This window comes from Cornus florida, unplaced genomic scaffold, assembly GCF_030987335.1.
Source record: "Cornus florida cultivar Cherokee Brave unplaced genomic scaffold, ASM3098733v1 CherokeeBrave_3.0.0_Hap2_Chr04, whole genome shotgun sequence".
Lineage (NCBI taxonomy): Eukaryota > Viridiplantae > Streptophyta > Magnoliopsida > Cornales > Cornaceae > Cornus > Cornus florida.
Genome location: NW_026775574.1, coordinates 81,312,958 through 81,337,056, shown reverse-complemented (window position 1 = coordinate 81,337,056; position 24,099 = coordinate 81,312,958). Strand labels below are relative to the sequence as shown.

General features: G+C 37.4%; 1 protein-coding gene and 1 pseudogene across 8 annotated transcripts; one reads left to right on the top strand and one right to left on the bottom strand.

Annotated features, from left to right (window-relative positions):
• Positions 1-11,168, top strand: LOC132305210 (uncharacterized; annotated as a pseudogene).
• Positions 8,805-23,873, bottom strand: LOC132303656 (cadmium-induced protein AS8). Of its 8 annotated transcripts, none has more exons than XR_009481306.1 (6): positions 23,782-23,873; positions 14,965-15,211; positions 14,463-14,738; positions 13,378-13,425; positions 12,452-12,566; positions 8,840-8,940 (listed from the first exon to the last, which is right to left on the bottom strand). XR_009481306.1 is itself a non-coding variant. In XM_059801000.1 (5 exons), the coding sequence occupies exons 1-4, from the start codon at positions 23,782-23,784 to the stop codon at positions 13,412-13,414; spliced, it is 540 nt and encodes a 179-aa protein (XP_059656983.1). In that variant the 5' UTR covers positions 23,785-23,873; the 3' UTR covers positions 8,805-8,940; positions 13,378-13,411. The 8 variants fall into 8 exon arrangements, 6 of the variants coding, with proteins under 6 accessions (XP_059656983.1, XP_059656985.1, XP_059656984.1 ...); XR_009481305.1 differs by lacking the exon at positions 8,840-8,940 and adding an exon at positions 9,854-9,976; XM_059801000.1 differs by lacking the exon at positions 12,452-12,566 and having other exon boundaries at positions 8,805-8,940.
• Positions 23,874-24,099: the final 226 nt, after the last annotated feature.

Here is a 24,099-nt window from a genome sequence, read left to right as displayed (position 1 = left end):
CACCCATCTCACCCTCACACACAATGTCGTCCCTTTCTTCCTCTCACAAGAGCCCTTCCCTTCCTTCCTCCGACTATCTCCTGCAAGCACAAACCACTCGGCCGGCGAATCATCAGGTTCCCCAAACCCACCCATTGTATATAACTAATCCTCATGATGATGAAGGCTATATATTATACTGTATTAGGCTGTATGCATGAGATTGGAGTTTTTGCAGTGTCTATCCACCGAAATATGGCGGATTTAAGAACAAAATTTTTAGAGGGATTGAAACCGACGCCTAAGCCGCCTGCTTTTCTAATTTATACCAGTTGATTGAGCTGCGCTGAACACAAATTCATCACTGAGTGTGGTAAATTGTTGAGTAAACGGTCTAACAATTTCACTGAGGTTTCTTATTCCACAACACTTTGTTTCCAGAACCAGAACTATTTCGGTTATTAATTTGTTCTCTTATTTATGGATTATATTTCAATATATGAATTCTTTCAATTCTTTTTTTTTTTTTTCCTTTGGAAATAATGGTTCGCGGTATTTAGGAAAACTTTAAATTTACGAATGCAATCTTACTTGCTGTAATCAGAGCATTGCTGCATAGGAAATGTGGGTATGAGAGGTATGTGTTCTAGGTGTTTGACTTAATGTGTCATAGACTCAATATAGCCTTTTCATACCATGTCATGTTAGAAGCTTAAGCTATGAGAATCTTATACTTCCTCGGCAGAATAAAGAACAAAAACAAAAGAAAATACAATACATAGTTCATTCGAGATTGCAGGTGTTGTTTTCCTGATTAGATAATTTCTAGCGCGGTTACTATTTCATTCTTACAAGTTATGGAAAAGATTTCTCTATGCTAGTTATCATAGTGAAAGTGCTGATAAATATTAGCTAATTGCGACAATGTTTGCATTAGTCAATTGTCTCTACTTTTACTATGTTTGCGTTAGTCTCTCTTTTTATGTCATTTAGATGTAGGAAAATGATAAAAGTTCAGAATTGGTATTATTACCGACTGATGATTTGAACATCTTGAAAGGAGAGAGACTTGTCCTATCCATTGCTAACTAAGAGTCTTTGTTGAACAACAGGAATTGGAATAGTGAAAAAAACTGATCGATAAGTTAAGCAGTATTCTTAGATATAATAAATATTTCAGCAAAGGTTTGGAATAATTGGCATTGACAAGGTATATTGTGGAAATATCTCTCTCTCTCTCTCTCTCTCTCTCTATATATATATATATATATATATATATTAAATTATACATAAATTTGCTCTAGGAGTCTGACTCATGGCCTCTTTGGTTCGAGATTGCCTTGTCATGAGTGGACACAAACTCAAGTAAGAAAAGTAGCGTATATTGAATCAGAGGACTGTGTGCTCAGACTTTTCAAAAGTAGGGTAGATAGCGGGCCTACAAATTAATGGACAGATTGACAATGTTGCACAGAATGTTGCAATCAACCTTCCGGACTTGTTTGCCTGGCTCCATATTCCTATTGGTTGGTTAAGTCGTGGAATTATTGGTATTGGTTGTGAACATGAAGGGAAGTAAATGTATGTATGTGTAATGTGTATATGTATATATATTTGACCCAAAGTCGTATGAAACATTTTTTGGTAAGACATTATCTATTTGGATGTCTCTTCTCCTCCTCATTCTTCTTTATCATCATTTTTTTGCTAATTGAGATTACTTATCAAAAATAAATAAATTGTTAATTGAGATCGAGGTATCCAAGATGGGGCAACTAATGAGGGACAGTGGCACCGTCACAAGACCATGGTTCTTCCTATGTGTTCTGCTTCTATTTCTGGTACATAACTCCTGCTTCTCTATTTCTATTGGTGATACGCTTTCAATTGGGCAGTCTCTCTCAGTAAACCTGACCCTGGTGTCTCAAAGTAGCATTTTTGAACTCGGTTTCTTCACAAAAGGTACTCCACTTAATTTTTATCTTGGCATATGGTATAAACAATTTGCTGAGAAGATCATTGTTTGGGTAGCTAACAGAGAACACATGTTTTCTAATACATCTCCTCTACACCTTGAATTCTCTAGAGATGGTAATTTAGTCCTGCTCGGCCATTTCGATAGAAATCCAATTTGGTCAACAAATTTAGGGGCGCCAATGCCAAATTCCACTGAAGCAGTGCTTCAAGATAATGGGAATTTTGTAGTTAGAGAGGTTAGAAATCCATCTATAATTATTGGCAGAGTTTTGATCACCCAACAGATACATTACTGCCGGGTGCAAAGCTTGGCATCAGTAAACTTACTGGCAAAACCTGGATCCTAACTTCGTGGAAAAATTCAGAAGATCCTGCTCCTGGTAGGTTTTCATACGGGATAGATCCCGTTGAAAGAAATCACTTTTTTATAGAGTGGAACAACTCCAAAAGGTACTGGAGCAGTGGAGTTTGGAATGGTCATAGTTTTGGCTCTGTTTCTGAATCGGATGCCTATTATATCTTCTTCAATTACACTTTTATGTCAAATGAAAACGAAAGCTATGTGACATATTCTATTGTGAATTCTTCTTCGGCTTTAGCGAGAAGTCTGATGGATATGTCGGGACAATTGAAGGTTCTAACATGGTTCGCTGGCAATTGGGCTACTTTTTTTGAGCAACCCCTCCAAACAAAAGTTTATGCTTTTTGCGGGACATTTGGAATCTCCAGAGAGAATGCGACCTCCTATTGTGAATGTTTGCCCGGTTTTGAGCCATTCTCAATTGAAGACACAAAGCTAAATGATTGGTCAGGTGGTTGTGTGAGAAAGACCCCATTGCAGTGCCAAAATGGTACTTATACCAATGGGATGACTGATGGATTTGTAAAAATTCCAAACATAAGATTTCCAGAATATTCAAAAGTACTTACTGATAGGAGCCTTGAACTGTGTAAATCGACTTGCAAGCAAAATTGTTCTTGTACAGCTTATGCTTATGTCAGTAATGAGTGTTTAGTGTGGGAAGGGGCTTTACTGAATCTACAACAACTCTTAGATGGAAGCAACAGAACTAAACAAGATCTCTATCTGAAACTAGCGGCTTCTGATATTCCAAAAGCTGGAGGTATGTGGCTACAATTTGCAATAAATAAAAATAACCTCTACCCAATAATCAATTCCTTCCTGCAAATTACATAATATTATGTTATGTTTTAATTGTGATTAACCATGATTCTAGTATATACCGGTTTCAGGTGACAGCAAGAACTTGAGGGTGATCATAACAGTGCCCGTTTCACTAGCAGTTCTTATTTCTGGTGGCTTCATGTTCTGTTTAATCAGGAGAAAGCTCGCACAAATGGGTATAAGCTGTAGCCACAAAGCATTGAGCCCCATATTTATACATGATGTATTTAAATCAATTAGGAAATGAAAACATAACCTCATTTAAGAGCAACATTTAAGACCTTACAATCTTTAAGGAAAGTGTGATATCCAAATATTGACAATGGGTTCTTCTTGTGTGATAAACAGGGGAGGAAGATTCAAGTGAGGACTTATTATTATTTGATTTTAATGCTAGTGCTAATTCAGTTGCTGAGACAAAAGCCGGAAATAATCTAAAGAGAAGCGGGAAGAAGGATGTTGAGTTGCCATTGTTTAGCTTTGCAAGTGTCTCTGCTGTAACAGATAACTTCTCTGCAGCAAATAAGCTCGGAGAGGGAGGGTTTGGACCTGTTTACAAGGTAAGGTTGAAGATATAAACTGAAGCGGTGTAACTTAGAATGAATGACAATTTTGGAACCCTCCAAATTTAATGTTGAAAACTATTCATTTAACTTGTACAACTCTATTTTTGACTTTCATCATTTTCTTTAATGAAATGATTTGGCCTAAAACTTGGTGACAAGATGGCTTCCTCATTTGCACTTGCACATTTTTTTTTCCAGGGTACGTTACCCAGAGGACAAGAAATAGCAGTAAAAAGGCTGTCAAGAAGATCTGGACAAGGGCTCCAGGAATTCAAAAATGAGATAGTATTGATAGCTAAACTCCAGCATCGGAATCTTGTTAAACTCTTGGGTTGCTGCATTAAGCGAGATGAAAACATATTAATCTATGAATATATGTCCAATAAAAGTTTGGATTTCTTCCTGTTCGGTTAGTGTTCTACCATATTTATTGTGTGTTTAGACTTAGATGTATGTTCAATATGTGTTCATTAATGTGCAACTCTAAGGCAGATCCAAACAAACGAGGGATGTTGGATTGGAGGACACGTATTCGCATCATTGAAGGAATTGCTCAAGGACTTCTTTACCTACATCAATATTCAAGGGTTCGTATAATTCATAGAGATCTAAAGCCAAGTAACATTCTGCTAGATAGCGAAATGAACCCCAAAATATCAGATTTTGGCATGGCAAGAATATTTGGTGGTAACGAGTCCCAAGCAAAAACAAATCGGATTGTTGGAACTTAGTAAGTAAGAGAAAAAATTCTTTGCTAACACATGCACAACTTATTTGTGATACATTAAAGAAAGATCTATTGCAAGATACTCAAACTTGTTCTGTTGTTTGTTAAAATTTAGTGGGTATATGTCTCCTGAATATGCAATGGAAGGTCTTTTCTCAATAAAATCTGATGTGTTTAGCTTTGGAGTATTGCTGCTTGAGATTGTAAGTGGCAAGAAGAACACTGGTTTTTATCACAGTGACTCTTTTCATCTCCTTGGATACGTAAGCAGCGAACGTACCTTTTCTTTTCTTTTTGTTTAAACTTCTTTTGTCTAAAAAAATTTGATGATTTAAGGTTAAACTGTACATGTTAAAAATAAAAAAAATAAAAATATATTAAATTAAGTTGTACATGAAACTAACAAATTATATAATTGGATGTTTCAGGCATGGGAGTTGTGGAGTGCTGATAGAGGGATGGAGTTGATGGACCCAATATTGGGTAATCCTTCTTCCACTACTACATTGTTGAGATACATTAACATAGGGCTTCTATGTGTCCAAGGAAATGCAAATGATCGACCTACCATGTCTGATGTTGTCTCAATGTTTAGCAATGAATATGCAACTCTACCAATGCCTAAGCAACCTGAATTTTTTACCGGCCGGCACGTGATGAACACAAATCCTAATGCAGAAAACAGTTCAGTAAATACTGTAACATATTCGGTGATTGAGGCTAGATAACAATTTCATATTCCAAGACATTTTGTTTCGGACTGTAACTCTGATCTCTTTGATTGTACCTTAAATGTTATTTACTTTATCTGCTCTATTATTTTTTATTTCCTTTTTTATGTGGTTTGTGCCCAAAAATCGTAGTGCGTGCCTCATTAGAGTGCCCTTCAGATTTATTTATTTATTTATTTACTTTTTTTTTTACCTGGCAAGGAGGGGGAAAGGGAAGGATGGGTGAGTCGAACCTGACAAACATTTTCCTCAATAAGTTGTTATGAGTTATTATGAGTTATATATTTCTTTTATATCTTATTATATTACAATAAGTTGTTTTATTATAATAAGTTGTCTGGATAGGTTTTACTAATTAAAAAAATGATGAACGAGAAACCAAAGCTCAGCCCAGCCCCTATGGTATTTTTTAGGGTAAATTATACTAATCTCTTTTGAAATTTGGATAAATCTCACACAAATAGAGCATTTCAGATTTATTGCTTTGACATCCCTTGAGGTTTGGGTGTATGCTCAACACCCCTCTCCGCCAAAACTTGTAAAAAAATTTCATAAAATAACCAAGTTACCCTTCCACTTATTATTATTTTTAATTTACAATATTTTTTTAGGAGGGGATAATGGTGGTGGAGAAGAGAGAAAAAAGTAATAAAAGAGATGGGATAGAAATTTAATTTTTTTTTAGATTTTATAATATATAACCTCCATCCCAATTTAGTTGTCCACCTTATAAATTGTAACTCACAAGTCATAGTTTACGAAATAAACAATTATTTTGAGACGGATGGAGTATTTTATATTATAAAAATATATTATATATAAAAATATAATTAACTTTTTATAATTTTAAAAAAGTAATAAACCTCAAATGTTTCACCCATGTTTGTCCAAATCTCAATATATGTGTAATTTACCCTATTTCTTTTTTTAATGTTGGCTGTTACATTGAGCCTTCAATTGAACTAACTACGCGATCAGTTTAGGCCCTCCATGAAGATCAAGAAATGGGGTATCCATGGAGTGATGGAGGAGCAATCTGTGAAAACCCAATCATGCTATCCTTGTTTCTATTCATTTCATCTTATATTATTTCATTTATGGGAAAATTAAGGACTTCTATGTGCTGTTCTTTGACTCAACACTTACGTACCTTCAACTTCACAACACAGCTTCAACACAGCATAAAGAAAGTTACAGAGAGTTCATTTTCTCAGTTTAAGCTTCAACAAAGTGACAGAGATTTTGCTTTCTAACTGTAAATCGCACAAATTTGCTTGTGATTGTTGGAGAGTTGTGAACGAAAGTTAGGGTTTTTGAACAAAATCGATGGCTTTGGTCTATGATTGTTGAAGGGTTGCACAGAATGAGCTGTCCATGGAAGAGATGATCTCGTTTGGCCGGGAAGGGATTTAGGGTTAGCAACGACCTGAAAAGAAATTTGGGTTTTTATGACACTCTCTCTCTCTCTCTCTCTCTCTCTCTCTCTCTAATGGTAATAAGGGCAAAATTGCCATTTTGAATTTTCAGCACCGATCACGTGCCTCTTTCACGGACAAAACCTACAGGAAAAGTGTTCCAATTTTTTTTTTTTTTTTTTTTTTTTTGCCAAAAATGGGATAGTAAAAGGGATTTTCCATTCAAGAATAAATAAAAATAAAAAGGGGTGTTTTAGGAAGAAAGAGTAGAGTTTAAGAGTTTTATTGCATTTTACCTTAAATTTGTTGACCGTGTATCGTTTTTATTTTTTTGGGAATACGCATATATCTATAGTGTTGCAACTATTTCAGTTTCAAAATGTTTCACGCTGGTGGCACTGTAATTACATTTTCTTACAGCAAGTGCGCTTTCCACCTAATGAAAATCTATAAAAAAAATAAAAAAAAAAAATGTCTCAGAGGGATTCATGTTCATTTAGAGAGAGGTATTTTTGTAATTTTACACTAGTTCACCAGTAACATCTTTTTATACTAGCATAGGGTAATTCAGTCATAACATAAATACGAGTAAATGTGTTCTTTAAGTGTTTGACTTAGTGCCTAGAGAGAGATATATATTTATTCGTGTTCATGTTCGTGTTCTTCCTACTAAATTACTGTATAATACATATTCATTCAATGTTTAAATATGTGGAAATGACTGGATGATACCTGTTCACTCACTCACTGTTTAAATATGTGAAAGTTTGAGGTTTGACTCAGTGCCTCATAGCCTATGTCATGTGTGCTTAAACTTTTCAAAAGTGGGGTAGAATTAGCTAATAGTGACAACGCTGAAGTGTTGCAATCAACTTGCCGGTCTTTTTTGCCTTGGTCCTTATTTGAATTGACCGGAAGTAAATGTATGTGTGTGAGTGTGCGGGCTCTCTAGGTATCTTCTCCTTCTCATTCTTTTTTATCGACATCATTTTTGCTAATTGAGATTGAGGTATCCAAGATGTGGCAACTAATGAAGGACAATGGCACTATAACAAGACCATGCTTCTTCCTCTGGACTCTGGTTCTGTTCATGTTACACGAGCCTTGTTTGTCCATTGGAGGTGATACTCTTTTGATGGGCAGGTCTCTCTCACTAAACCAAACCCTAGTGTCTCAAGGGAACGTTTTTGAACTCGGTTTCTTTACTAAAGGTAATCCACTTAACCTCTATCTTGGCATATGGTTCAGAGAATTTCCCGAGCCGATCATAGTTTGGGTAGCTAACAGAGAACAAAAGTTGTCTGCACCGTCTTCTTCAAAGCTTGAATTCTCTAGAGATGGTAATTTAGTCATGCTCACCAATTTATCTAGAAATCCGATTTGGTCAACAAATTTTGTGTCACCAACGTCGAATTCCACTGAAGCAGTGCTTCAAAACAATGGAAATTTTGTAGTTAGAGATGTTACGAATCCATCTACAATATATTGGCAGAGTTTTGATCACCCAACCGACACATTGTTGCCTGGTGCAAAGCTTGGCATCGATAAACATACTGGCAAAACTCAGGTCCTTACTTCGTGGAAAAACTCAGAAGATCCTGCTCTGGGTAGGTTTTCATTCGGGATAGATCCAGTTGAAAGAAATCGATATTTTATAGAGTGGAACAACTCCGAAAGGTATTGGAGTACCGGAGTTTGGAATGGTTATAGTTTTGACAATGTTCCTAAACCGGAGATCAACATCTTCAATTACACTTTTATATCAAACGAAAATGAAAGCTACGTTACATATTCTACTGTGAATTCTTCTTCTGTCTTAATAAGATGTCTGATGGATATGTCAGGACAGTTGAGGATTCTAAGATGGTTCGCTGGGAATTGGGATTGGCCTCCTTTTTGGGAGCAACCCCTCCAAACAAAAGTTTATGGTTTTTGCGGGACATTTGGGATCTCCAGAGAGAATGTGACCTCCTATTGTGAATGTTTGCCAGGTTTCGAGCCATTCTCAATGGAAGACACGAAGCTAAATGATTGGTCAGGTGGTTGTGTGAGAAAGACTCCATTGCAGTGCCAAAATGGTACTTATACCAATGGGATGACTGATAGTTTCTTAAAAATTCCGAACATAGCATTGCCGAAAAATTCAAAAGTAGCTCCTGATAGAAGCATTGAACGGTGTAAATCAGCTTGCATGCAAAATTGTTCTTGCACAGCTTATGCTTATGTTAGTAATGGGTGTTTAGTATGGGAAGGGGCTTTACTGAATCTACAACTCCTCCAAGATGGAAGCAACAGTACTAAACAAGATCTCTACCTGAAACTAGCTGCTTCTGGGCTTCAAAAACCTGGAGGTATGTCACTGCAAAAAAAAAAAAAAAGTAACTTTTGACCAACAATCAATGTCTTCCTGCAAATTACACTCAGTATTGTATTTTGAATTGTGATTAACCATGATTCTTGACTTTCTAGTATATGCGTTTCAGGTGACAGGAAGAACTTGAGGGTGATCATAACAGTGCTGATTACGCTAGCAGTACTTATTTCCGGTGGTTTCATATGCTGTTTAATCAGGAGAAAGCTCAAACAAATAGGTATAAGCTGTAGCCACAAAACTTTTATCTCATATTCAAAGAAATAATACATGATGTACCTAAATTAATTAGGAAATGCAAACATAACCTCTTTCAAGAGCAACTTTTGAGGATACACATATTAGAATTGACTTGGATTAAGCGTGTACCACAAATTGTCGCTTTCAGGGGCTTAATATCTTTCAGAAAACTGTGATTTTTAAATAATTGACAATGGCTTGTTGTTCTGTGATAAACAGGGAAGGAAGATTCATGTGAGGACTTATTATCATTTGATTTTAGTGCTAGTGCTAATGCAGCTGCTGAGACAAACACGGGAAAAAATCTAGCGAGAAGGGGGAAGAAAGATGTTGAGTTGCCATTGTTTAGCTTTGCAAGTGTCTCTGCTGCAACAGGCCATTTCTCCGTAGAAAATAAGCTCGGAGAGGGAGGTTTTGGACCTGTTTACAAGGTAAGGTTAAAGATATAACTGAAGCATTTTACCTTTAGAACAAATGACAATTTTGAAACTCTCGAAATTTAATGTCGAAAACTATCCATTTAACGTGTACAACTCTATTTTTGACTTTAATCCTGTTCCTTAGTGAAATGATTTGGCCTCCCTGGAAACTAGCTAACAGCCTCAACAGCATTTACACAAGCAGCTTCATTTTTTTTCCTTAAACAGGGTAAATTACTCAGGGGACAAGAAATTGCAGTGAAAAGGCTTTCTGGAAGATCTGGACAAGGGCTCCAGGAGTTCAAAAACGAGACAGTATTGATAGCCAAACTCCAGCATCAGAATCTTGTTAAACTCTTGGGTTGCTGCATTGAGCGAGATGAAAACATATTAATCTATGAATATATGCCCAATAAAAGTTTGGATTTCTTCCTATTTGGTTAGTGTTTTTCCATATTTAATCGGTGTTTAAACTTGGATATATGTTCAATATATGTTCATTGACATGTAACCCAAGACAGATCCAAACAAACAAGGGATGTTGGATTGGACTGCACGAATTCGCATCATTGAAGGGATTGCTCAAGGACTTCTTTACCTACATCAATATTCAAGGCTTCGTATAATTCATAGAGATCTAAAGGCCAGTAACATTTTACTGGATGGCGATATGAACCCCAAAATATCTGATTTTGGCTTGGCAAGAATTTTTGGTGGTAATGAATCACAAGCAAACACAAACCGTATTGTTGGAACTTAGTAAGTAAAAAAAAAAATTTCTTTGCTAACACATACACAACTTATATATGATACATTGAAGACATCTACTACGAGTCACTCAAACTGATTCTGTTGTATGTTAAAATTTAGTGGGTATATGTCTCCTGAATATGCAATGGAAGGCATTTTCTCGATAAAATCTGATGTGTTTAGCTTTGGAGTATTGCTGCTTGAGATTGTGAGTGGCAAGAAGAACACTGGTTTTTATCACACTGACTCTGTTAACCTCCTTGGATATGTAAGCAGCTAATATACCTTGCTGAACTTTTTTTATCTAGCAAAATTGATGATTTAAGATTATACTGTACGTGATGCTTACAAATTATAAAATTGAATGTTTCAGGCATGGAAGTTGTGGAGTGCCGGTAGAGGGATGGAGTTTATGGACCCAATATTGGGTAATCCTTCTACTACTACATTGTTGAGATACATTAATATAGGACTTCTATGTGTCCAAGGAAATCCAAATGATCGACCTACTATGTCTGATGTTGTCTCAATGCTTGGCAATGAATATGCACCTATACCAACACCTATGGAACCTGCATTTTCTACCTGCCCACGTGTGATGAATACAAATCCGTCACTTAGTGATACTGAAAACTGTTCGGTGAATAATGTAACACTTTCAGTGATTGAGGCCAGATAACAATTTCATAGTCCAAGACATTTTGTTTCAAACTGAAATTTTAATCTCCTTGATTGTACTATTAGATTTGATATACTTTATCTGCTACATGATTTTATTTTTATTTAATTTATTTTTTTTGGGTGTGATATATTGATTCTTGTAACTAGTTATAGTAGCTTAGAAGCATTTGTAGGATTTGCTTGCTTTTTGGAAGTATTTGAAACTGGAATTTTTACTGCTGATGTAATGTTGGTAATCTCCTCTAGACTATCTTAAAGTCCAATAGATCCCTCCCTACACACTACACACAAGTCACAACCACTTCAATTTTATTTCCCAAATATATATATACATATATATATGTGTGTGTGTGTGAGTGTGTATCAAGAAGAATTAAAGCCTATAATATGTAGTAAAATATTAAAGAAAAATATTATATTTTTATACTATTTTAAGTAAGGTTCTGTCTTTTTCCTTCTTTTTTCTTTTACTTTTTCTTTGGACAACTAATCCCTCCATAAACTTTAAACACTCCTAAGTCCTAAGCCACGGGTATTGTGTATGATTCAACTCAACTAATCTGTAAGACTTGAAGGTTCCATCTTGGCAATGCATTCAACCACTGGTTTCTTAACATACACTGAATACAACCCAATGCCTAACATAATTTTATTATTTGTGATCGACCTCTGCTAGGAACACCCAATCAGTGGTTTGGGTTTGGAATTGAAAGAAATTTAGCTGAAACTTTGAACCAAATTTCCACCAATTTCAAATCCAAAGCACCAATTCGGTGCTCCAAAATATAACGTCAATATTCTTCTAAAATTCCAACAGGAAAATTACGCCCAGTAGCCCACTATTAGTTTCTCCCATTTTCCTTTCCCTCTCAAGGATTCTTCACAAAAGAAGCCTAAGCATTTCCAACATGAAAATCAACATGAAGTGCACTTGTGACGAGCCACTAGAACATCATTCCTTTGAGACACCCCTAGTTAAACCCGTTCAATTCTATAACAATCACATTTTTGGATTTGAGAGTGACTTTCGTATACCTAGATTTGAAATCCATGTATTTTGAAATGTGCTGTTTGGATACAAATATGTATGAAAAGAATTTGAAATCTGTTGTTTGGCTCAAGTATATGGAAATAATTTTAAATCTATACCTTGTGATCCATTAATTTTGTAACTATTTTCTTATTAATTTGTTCACTTATTTCTGGATTATATTTGAATATGTGAATTCTTTCAAATATATATATATATATATATTTCTCAGGAAATATTGATTCTCCTTCCTGAAAACTTTAAGCTTGTTTACAAATGCAGTCTTACTTGCTGTAAAATGGAGAACATTCCATGCTCAAGGGATCTGATGATATACATTGACTTAAATACAAATAATGATGAAATGCAGTATATTTACCTTGTATGAAGGGAAAAGAAAATCATCCTATTTAGGTTTTAGGCCTTCGCCGGCAAACTAGATTAGAGGGGCAGGTCGAAAAATACACATCCCAGAAGTAATAGAGAGAGAACCCCTACAACACACCATCACAGCCTCATGTGAGTCACATCCACCATCATCAACATTAAAGGGACATCTAATAGAAAGATGAGAACTAGTATAAGAATTACAAAAGATATAAAGTGGCACGCATTATGACATCTGGTTCACATAATGTCCCTGATTTCATCAGTTGAGTTATTCTGAAAATTTCCAATTATTATCTTTCATTTTTTTTTTTTTTTTTTTTTTTTTTTGATAAGTCAAATATACTCACGCATATGCCCCCAATGGCCTTGAACCCTCAACCACCCCTACTGCGAAGGTGGAGGACGAAACACTTAAGCTAAGGTTTTGTTGGTAGATTTTCCATATTACTATTAGTTCCTGATTTATTAACAGTATTGTGAAGTCATTTTGCTTATGATTCACTTTCCCATCCTTCCAACCTCTGATCAAAACATGCTAAATGTCAGAAATGCTAATAATATTATATAGATGTTTGACATTGTGGTATATCAACGACACATACAAATATTAAAAAATGTTCTTTGTTCTTAAGATATATAGTGTATCACCTGCTACTCCAGATGTTAATTACTTCAGATTAGGTTTTCCTTTTACTTTTAATTAGTTTTTAATTAAAATTGTAAAGCTGGTGAACACTTTATGCTGCCTGGTGTACATCTAGAGCTTGAGGTCTTCAGATATAGGAAGAAAATTGGATGCCAATTTTTAATATTAATTTTACAAGCAAAGAAGACTCTTGTAAATCACATACAATTTATATTATTGTTGCAAATGTTCAAAAGAATAAGGCAATATCAAATGTTCAGAATACTCACAGCATGGAAACATTGCTGAGAATCTTCCATGGCATTAATCTTTCAAACCTGCAAGTTGTTGATGTATATGTTAATTTTTCTTCCAGTTTATTGATCAAACAAGGACTAAATTGGAAAGCTGAGAAAAACTTAAATGCATCAAAGAAAATTGCAATTAGGATAACAAATGAGTGCAGGCTTGCAAGGATTTAGATCTGGGAATTTATATCACAATCCAAAAGGCAGCCTCCCTCATTCCTTTCCCTGTTACAATTAAAAATATATGCATCAACCATATAGTGGACTGTTGAAGTCTCTCTATCTTTCTCTCTCTCTCTCTCTCTTTGGTGTATGAATATTGCCTCCCTAAGAATTAATATTTTGTAAAGAAAATATTTGAGACCAAAAGAATATGGTACACATGGTAGTTTTATCCAGACTTCGATACTAACGGTGGAAAGCGACTCGACTCAACTCAACTCAACGTAGCTTTATTCTACTATTTGAGGCTCACCTACATGAATCATTTTCATCATTTACTCGGTCTAAGGCCATGATTTCAACCACACAGAATCATGTCTTTTTACTTGCTATGATCTCAACCTAGGTCAATTTTGATTTTTCCATTTCCCTAAAAGAACAATCAATATAGTCTGTGCAGTTAGTGGCCATAGAGGTATTCTGAAAATGGCCAAACCATTTAAAAATGATTCTCTCTCAATTTATCTCCAACAGTGTCTAAAGCAACTTTTCCATCTATATACTTATCATCTTTCACCAAAACCCTTAGTCCTCACCCTTTATGCACTTAATATATGATTAAGGTATCTAGTTTTTTCTCTCTTTTACCAGGTTTGTATAATTCTTCTTCTTATCATTTGTGCTTTAACATAAAACAAAATTCATTGTATGCTTGGTTTACTGTGGAAAAGAGCACAGGTATAACTATTGGTAAATCTAATTGTAGAGGAAGACACTGAGGTTTGGCAAGTAACAAACCGAAATTGCAAACAGTGGAATGATAAAGGTTATTGTAATCATAAACTTGCAAGCAAATATTGTTCCCTTAAAAAGTACATAAAGGTGAGATGCATTTGTTAGCATACCTTTGTGAGGATGGAGCAAGTTACCGCTGCACTTTGTGATATGATCAAAAAAAGACCTTGTCTGTAAAGAAATTCTATTCTTCATATCAGACAGATCTACCCTGTTGTCCAAGAAACGTTTATGCTTGAAGCTAGAAAATGTTCCACTGGCTTGTCTTTGCAGGCCAGAGATGTGTGGTTCAATACTACTCCAACCATCCCCTGCAACATATTTTGAAGTAAGTAGACCACTGGATCTGGCCAACTGCAATGCACCACTCCTTGTAGCCCTAAAAGCTGGAGAAAGAAAAGGTGCTGATTAGATTTGGGCACAATGCCACAATTAAAAACTTGCAAAGATATATGCACACTTGGGCATCAACCAAGCAAACAAGGACAAACTTAAACTCCCAAACATGCCAATATTTTGTTGTTTCGAATGGAAGCATAAAAGATAACTCACTGTTAGCAACAGATTGTGGATCATATTCAAAATAAATGAATTACAAAAATAGAAGCGAACCATTGTAAGGAACTTCAAAGACGAAATCTGCAGGAAGACCAATGCCAAAACCAGCCAGAGTGATTCCAACACTGAATCCAACACCACAGCCAGCTCCAACATACCCAATCACCTCAGGACCAAAGCCAGGACCCCATCCAACCCCACAACCAAGGCCAATTCCCATACCCCAGAAGGCTCCAGATGTCGGATGCACTGGGTTCCATCTTTCATATCTCCTGAATAATCCCTTTATGATCATTTGGACCTGCAATAGGAATTAGCGGATAATTATTGAGTAAATTTGACTTCTTTTACTGTCGTATTGAGTAATTAAGCTACTGAACATTTATGTAGAATCCTCATGCCAAATCCCCAAACAGTGAAGTGGAACCAGCTCTCATATATCTTCAGTTCTAGTAAAATAGCATGACACATGGTTTTGATCTTTAAAGCCCCATTGGCCCAGTTATATTCCCAAATGAGAAAACAAACTAATCCAAGCATATTCATGAAACCGGTGGGGGTTTTGGAAAATAAAAACCAATTCAATAGAAATTTGGTGCTGTTTTCAAAGTACAAAAGGTTGTAAATAGGTGCAGGCATACGCAAACGAGTAGAACTAGGTGTTGCAATGGTGGACTACCCAGAAATACATCAGAATAGAGAAAAACACTTTTTGAGTAGTTCACTCCATCCACTATATTGATACAGAACGACCAATAGAGTAAAGTACGACAAAAAAATTTCAGCCAAGTATCTTCATTTCATCAATGAATATAAACAACTGATTAATGAAAAGGAAGGCCAAATATAAGCTAAACAGATGGATGCATTTTTGGTGATTTTGGAATATCAAAAAACTTTTGACCAAGGTACTGGGAAACTTCACCGAACAATATATCATCTTAACAAACATAATTTCTTTCAGATGATATGCGCACTGCAGATCAGAATCAACATGTACCTTTGACCTTACCTTAGTAGAAGATATTGTACATGGTAAGCTAAAAGAGTCTTCCACTATTGGAATTATCAACAATGTAAAATGACATCTTTGACTAAAAGGCAATAAACTTGAAGCAATATTAAGATTTATGATTCACAAAGAATGGCTGTATTAGAAGAAATTACTACCACAAAAGGTAGAAGTAACAACGTAGAGGTATAGATGAGAGGCTGAGAGAGAGATAATAAAGTTAGGGAATGTACGACACAAATCAATGAGCACACATGTGTTTATATTAAATTTTTATATTTTAAACTCATATTTGAGAGTGTAGGATGTGTTAATTAACTGTCCGGAATGTGTCTATTAAGTATTTGATATGTATGTGTTAATAGCAAGATCAATGAAGGCAAGTAATAAATAGCAAGATCACACCATTACTATTTGCAGCATTTGCTGCCTTCCTTTACATTGTAAATGATTGTTGAGGTGTGTTAGAATATTTTGGGTCATTATGTAATTACATATAGTTGGTAGGGTCATTGTGTAATTAGCTGAGACCTGTACTCTATATAAGCCACTGTACTAGGGTTTGATATATATGAAATACACATTATGTATCCACTGTGTTATCTCTCTCTCTCTCTCTCTCTCTAGTCCCAACATGGTATCAGAGCGGTACGAAACAATGGGAAAACTAAGACTATGGTTGTGATTGCATCTGTGGTGTTCTTCTACAAATCAGAATCGAGATCGAAGTTGATTCTGTTCTTCGCGACAGGTTTGGCCGTCGTTCTGGTTTGGCGATCGGAGGTTTGAAGCTGTCGAAGGTTTAAAGCTTCTTGTCTGTCGTTCTCAAATCTGAAGCCCTTCGTTTTGTAGGCCGAGGCTGACTTGGTTGTCGCAAGTTGCAGAGGTTGCATCATCGCGAACCCTCTCTGCTTGGTTGTTAAATCGCCGATTGTGTTGGGTTGCCGTCGTCACCGTTGCAAGGGCTAGGGTGTGTACTAGCCTTGATTCTTCATTGCGAACCTTGGGTGATTGGAGTTTATGGTCGGTGGCATAGATCTAGTTCTTGCCGGCGCTGATTGTGAAGGAGAAAAGTGGTGTTTGGCTGCAGGCGTGAAGTTATTCCAACCTTGGATTACTAAAACCGGAATAGCAGAGAACTGGTTTTGATTTGGCCCGTTTGTCCAGATCCAAACCCGTTTGCCCAGATTCGGCCCGGTTGCCCAGATCCAAACCCGTTTGCCCAGATCCGGCCCGGTTGCCAGATCCGACCCGTTTACCCAGATCCGGCCCGCCTGCCCAGATCCGGATTCAGTTTTTTTTTCCCCAGGTTCAGTTTTCTTCTCTGTTTGTCCTTCTCCATGGCTGCTACCGGTTCCAACCTGTTTTCTTCTGCTTCTTTCAATCCTCCCATGACTTCTGTCAAGCTCAATAGCAAGAACTATATTTTATGGGCCAAGTCCGTAGCTATTTTTCTGAAAGCCAAAGGCTTTGGCTCTCATTTGGTTAAGGATAAGCCTAAAGAAAGTGATGCAGATTTCAGTTCATGGGACCAAAGGGATGCTCAGATCATTTCCTTAATGCTGAATTGTATTGAACAAGATATCAGTTCCCACCTGTTGTATTTGGATACTGCCAAGGAGATATGGAATCGCCTCCAACAGCTATATTCAGGTACTGGTAATATCACCAGAATTTATGAGGTGTGCAGACAATTCTTTGACCTCCGGCAAGGTACTCATAGTCTTGCAGAATACTTCTCCCAGTCAATGGGAATTTGTGAAGAAATGAACTTGTATCAGCCTATCACCTCTGATGTAAAGAGCATGCAACAACAACGTGAGGATTTTAATGTTGTTTGGTTTCTCACGGGATTGTCACCTGAATATGAATCAGTTCGTGCACAGATTTTGGGTAGCCCTACACTTCCCTCTCTTCCTGATATGTTCTCCAGACTCCAGCGTGCTACTTTATCTAGTGGCACTTCTGGGAGTGCTTCAAGTGGTGTCTCTGCTCCTCCTAGCAGTGAACATTCTGCATTAGTTGTGACCCAGGGTGGTTATCAGCCTTCTCGTGGCGGTGGCGGTTGGTTTACTCGTGGTCGTGGTCGTGGTCGTGGTCGTGGTCGTGGTCGAGGTAGAGGCAGAGACTCAAAACTCTGCACTCACTGTGGTCTTACTAATCACACTGTCAATTACTGTTGGGATCTTCATGGGAAACCACCACCTTCTTCCTACGCACATCAAGTAACCTCTAATGAAGGGGATTCTTCTTTCTCTGCCACACCAAATGCTTCACAAGTGGCTGCTCCACAAGTGGCTGTTGAGCTTGCTATGGTTATCATGACAGTTTCCCGCGATGAGTATGCTCAGTTTATGTCTCAACAACGGCCTTCCACCTCATCTTCCATGGTTTCCTTTGCCCAATCAGGTAGTGCACCTGCATGTCTCTTATCCTCTCGTCAAAGTCCCTGGATTCTTGACTCTGGCGCATCCGATCACATGACTGGTAGTTCTCATCTCTTATCTGATTTTCAGTCCGTTTCTTCATCACAAAGTGTTACTCTTGCTAATGGCTCCTCCACTAAAGTTTTGGGTGTGGGAACCACCCAACTCACGTCCTCTATGTCCCTTTCCTCTGTATTATTTATTCCTCAATTCCCTTTTAATTTGATGTCCATTAGTCAAATTACTAAATCTCTTAATTGCTCCGTTACATTTTATCCCTCGTGTGTATTTTTCAGGATCTCAAGACGATGAAGAAGATTGGTACGGGACATGAAGTAGGTGGCTTGTATTACTTTGATATTGGGCCAACTCCCACGGCTCTTCAATCATCTTTGTCTCCTTTCCAGTGGCACTGTCGTCTCAGCCACCCATCCTTATCAGTTTTGCAGCGTCAAGTCCCCAGTCTTAGTCTTAGTCGTGTTAAGTCCATGCCTTGTGAAGCATGTCAGTTTAGTAAGCATTGTCGTGTATCTTTCAAACCGAGAGCTACCAATCGTGTTGCTAGTCCTTTTCAGTTAATTCATTCAGATGTATGGGGCCCAATAAAACATATTTCTCTTAATGGATTTCGTTATTTTGTGACTTTTGTGGATGATCATTCTCGTAGGACTTGGTTGTTTTTAATGAAAAATCGTTCTGAGTTATTCTCTATTTTTCAAATATTTCGTAAAGAAATCAAAACTCAATTTGGATGTTCCATTAAAGTTTTACGTTCTGACAATGCCAAAGAATATTTCTCGGACCCGTTTGAGACTTATTTTCATGCTAAAGGCATCATTCATCAATCATCTTGTACTTATACTCCTCAACAAAATGGAGTAGCTGAACGTAAAAATCGTCATCTCCTCGAAGTATGTCGTGCCCTTTTATTCCATATGCATGTTCCCAAACGTTTTTGGAGTGATGTTGTTCTTACAGCCTGTCATCTTATTAATCGGATGCCTTCGTCAGTGTTAAAAGGGCAGTCTCCTCATTCTGTATAATTTCCCGACTCCGCATCGTTTAATCTTACTCCTCGGGTCTTTGGATGTGTGTGTTATGTCCATAACATTGGGCCCGATCTTGACAAACTCGACCCTCGTGCCACTAAGTGTGTTTTTCTTGGGTATTCTCGCACTCAGAAGGGTTATCGTTGCTACAGTCCTCATTTTCAGCGCTATTTCACTAGTGCTGATGTCTACTTTTCTTAGTCTCTCCCATTTTTTTTCTGATTCTACTACCCCTCTCGATATTACTCTAGCGCTACCTATGCCAACTGTTTCCTCTCTGCTTCCTGCTTCCCCACCTCCTCGCTCTGTTGTCCCCTTGCAGGTTTATACTCGACGACCTCGACCACCTACTTCGCTCCCTTCATCTCCTTCAGAGTCTTCGGATCCAACGCCTTTACCTGATGATTTGCCCATTGCTCTCCGTAAAGGTATTCGGTCGTGTGTTACTGCACATCCCATTTCTAACTTTGTCTCCTACCATAATATTTCCTCCTCTTTATCTTGTTTTTTATCCAAAATGTCTGCTACGTTTGTTCCCAAGGCTTTGCAAGATGCTCTTTCTAATTCGGATTGGCGTAACGCCATGGTAGATGAAATGGATGCCCTGCACCGTAATCGGACTTGGGATCTTGTTCCCTTACCTCCGGGCTCCAAAACGGTTGGTTATAAGTGGGTCTATACTGTTAAATACCTTCACAATGGGTCTATTGAACGGTTGAAGACTCGTCTGGTGGCAAAAGGGTACACTCAGACTTATGGTATAGACTACGATGAGACCTTTTCTCCTGTTGCTAAGATTTCTTCTATTCGAGTACTTATTTCCATTGCTGCCAATTGTCACTGGCCTTTGTTTCAATTAGATGTCAAGAATGCCTTCTTGCATGGTGACTTAGTTGAAGAAGTTTATATGGAGCAACCACCTGGGTTTGTTGCTCAAGGGGAGTATCGTCACACTGTTTGTCGCCTTAAAAAGGCCCTGTATGGATTGAAACAATCTCCACGGGTTTGGTTTGGAAAATTCTCTGAGGCGGCATTAGAATTTGGTCTTAACAGGTGCCAGACCGATCATTCAGTATGTCACCAGCGCACTAAAGCTGGCTTCATTTTTCTTGTGGTGTATGTAGATGATATTGTGATCACGGGTGATGATTCTGAAGGCATTGCTAAGTTGAAGTTGTTTCTGCAAAATCGATTCCATACTAAAAACTTGGGTAAACTTAGGTATTTCTTGGGTATTGAAGTTGCTAGATCCAAGAAGGGTATAAGTTTATCTCAACGCAAATATGTGTTGGACTTGTTAGAAGAAACAGGTATGTTGGGTGGTCGTTCAGTTGATGCTCCTATGGATTCAAATACAAAACTTGTGTCTGATAAGGGTGATCTATTTAATGACCCGGGCAAACTTCGTCGCCTTGTTGGGAAATTAATTTATCTCACTATCACTCGACCTGATATTTCATATGCAGTTAGTGTTGTAAGTCAGTTCATGGGAGCTCCTAGAATGCCACATTGGGTTGCTGTTCTTCGGATTATCCGATATCTCAAGCAAGCTCCAGGTTTTGGGTTACTGTATAAATCAAATGGTCATCTCAGGGTGGAAGGTTTTTCAGATGCTGACTGGGCTGGTTCTTCATCATATAGGCGATCTACTACAGGCTACTGTACATTTGTAGGAGGAAATCTTGTTACATGGAAAAGTAAAAAGCAAACGGTGGTAGCTTAATCTAGTGCTGAAGCTGAGTACAGGGCAATGACCCATACAACTAGTGAGTTGACTTGGATACAACATTTTCTAAAAGAACTTGGGTTGACAGTTGAAACTCCTACTCCATTGTTCTGTGATAATCAAGCAACTGTTCACATTGCATCAAATCCTGTGTTTCATGAGAGGACCAAACATATTGGAGTTGATTGTCACTTCATTCGAGGAAAAATATTAAGTGGGAGCATCTCTACTCCATTTGTGAAGTCTGAAGATCAGTTAGCTGATATATTTACCAAAGCATTGGGTCATAATCGGTTAAGGACTATCTGTTCCAAGCTGGGATTATTTGATATATACTCTCCAGCTTGAGGGGGAGTGTTAGAATATTTTGGGTCATTATGTAATTACATATAGTTGGTAGGGTCATTGTATAATTAGCTGAGACCTGTACTCTATATAAGCCACTGTACTAGGGTTTGATATGTATGAAATACACATTATGTATCCACTGTGTTATCTTTCTCTCTCTCTCTCTCTCTCTCTAGTCCCAACAAGGTGTACACATGCTCCGAGTACTGAGGGATATTGAGGCATAAGCCTCATGATAACAGCCTATATATGATGCATATACGGTTCCTGAAATGACTCACCTTACGCTTATGCCGTTTTTGGTGTTGATATGGTTGACAGAGGTAGGACCAATAACTGGGAAAGAATAAAAGATTGCTTTAGCTCAGATGCTCTGCTTTCACCCAGATCAGAAAGCAGTGTCTGGGAAGCTCTTTGAGCTGATGGATGGTTATAGTGTAGAACAGGAAAACGAACGCAACCTTGGCAAATATGATTGTCTTGTAAGATTGCTATAGCCCCAGGATTATGACATAGTTGATAGTTCCATAGAGGTGATCAGTGCGTCTATATCTTAGGCACTCGCTATGCTTGCTGAGGTCAAGTAATGACTAGACTTCTGCAGACATGACAAGAGGGGAACTGTCCAATACCATGATCATCCAAGGCATGATCCTAATTACCCATTTATGGTGTGTTGTAACATTACTCTCTGGTTACATGGTTGTGTTGTGTATACTGGAGTACAACGAGATCCAGTATAACCACAAAGTAATACACAGGATTGTACCATAGTCTTTCCTCTTACTTTGTAGTGCTCACAAGCCATGACCGTTGTCGCATGAGGTAGTCTAGGATTTTTCATTGCTTTTGTTAATGAAAAACTTGGGATTATGTCGTATGGTGGCTTGAGTTGGGGGTTCATCAGGAGGTGATTGGTAAAGATCAGCAATGTCCTGCAGAATTATTAAGATGGCCACAAAACATGTAGGAATGTGGCTAATTGCCTCATGGTCAAATACCGCTGACTTGCTGAGAAGTACAATGGAACGCTGAGATGATTTCATGGGAACCCCTCCATTTTTTTTGTTTTGGCGGGGGGGGGGGTGTTGTGGGGTATGTCCACTGCCTCTAAATCCTCTAAATTATACTTTGCAACAGCTCTCACCCAGTCATAGGCTCTGAAGTCTATCCTCTCTCCTAACTGTGAATAAACCTATCTTCTATGTAACCTTCTTTTACAGACGGTCACCCTCTCCTTCCTCTCACCTTTCTTTCATCCTACTCCTGCACCTTTTACACCTTTCCTTAGGGCCTTTCCGGTATGTGTAGCATATATCATGAACCCTATTCTACACTCTACAGCCTGTCGCAGCCAAACTTCCAATTCTCCTCTCCTCACACAATGAAATCCCTTCTTCTTTTTTTAAGTAAAAGATAATTATATGATTTCAAGCACATGATACTTAAGTTAATCATATGATTCATAACATTGTACAGTACACCCCAACCCTAGGTGCCACTACCGGTTCCTAACGGTATAACAAGTTTCAACTTGTTTGAAACTACTGCAGATTGCAGTCATTCATGTCCAGTTGCTAAAAGCATACCTGAACTTTAACATCAATGCAATTTAAGTGGAATACAGAAACTAGGCAGACTAACACTCACATCTTGCTTAAAGCAGCTTGATTTTTCACATAATATACAATAATTCATGCTAAATTTTAACTACAAATTAAACAACTCCAGGACACCAATTACAAAACCAGTTTACACTCAATCAAAGCTTCGATTAGCTTTACCCAAATAGTGTCTTGATCGTGTTAATAGTCATATTGATTACAATCTGAACCATAATCATACTCCTCTGACCATAGACAAATCCAAGCAATATCTACAGAATCCCACTCTGCTAACTGATGTGCATTCCTCTGACCTTGATTTTTTCAATTTAGGTTGGAAACGAGAAACCAATAGCAGATTTCGCACTACTCAAAACCCAAAAGACAAATTTCCAATAACTACTTAGTTTAATTCAGGTGAGCTTTTGACATGTTGGAAACCAATAAACACACAGACACAAAATTCGAACTTTTTTCTTTTCTTTGCCTCAAATTTCTCAGCAACCAAACGGAAGAATGAAACAATATGGAAAATGAAGCCGCAATTGAATTCTAAAAAGACTCGAACTTAATTGAATCATGCAAAATCTCCAAATTAGGAACTTAGTGCGAAAAATATGCAATTATCGAAAAAAAAAAATTGGTAACGATCATGTAGATTCTATCACAACCAATATATATATATATGTATATATGTTTACGTTACCATCAAACTCAGCTTCCGATGCTTTTCTATTTTCAGCCTCTTGTAGAGTGAGTGCGTCCAAGAAGTTGGAAAATGAAATGAAAGGGAGGATGGGAAATGAGATAAAGCTGTGTAGGGAATTCGGTTGGGCCTACTTTTGTTAAAGTTTAATGAAATTGAGCCCAAAGCAGAGGTAAAAAAAAACACATTGTTTTAACAGTATTAAAAAATAGTTATTAAAACTGTCATTAAAACAAAATTTTAAAATGTTTTTTGTTTTATTTATAGTTTTCTAGTCAAGCAGTTAGCTTGTTAAATCCGATGCTTGAAAATAGTTAT

What these genes read in the sequence shown, in the direction of transcription:
- LOC132303656 (XM_059801000.1), bottom strand. An exon ending in CTTTGAAGTTCCTTACAATG is followed by an intron (nt 14,739 to 14,964) that starts GTTCGCTTCTAT and finishes TTCTTTCTCCAG; the next exon opens with CTTTTAGGGCTACAAGGAGT.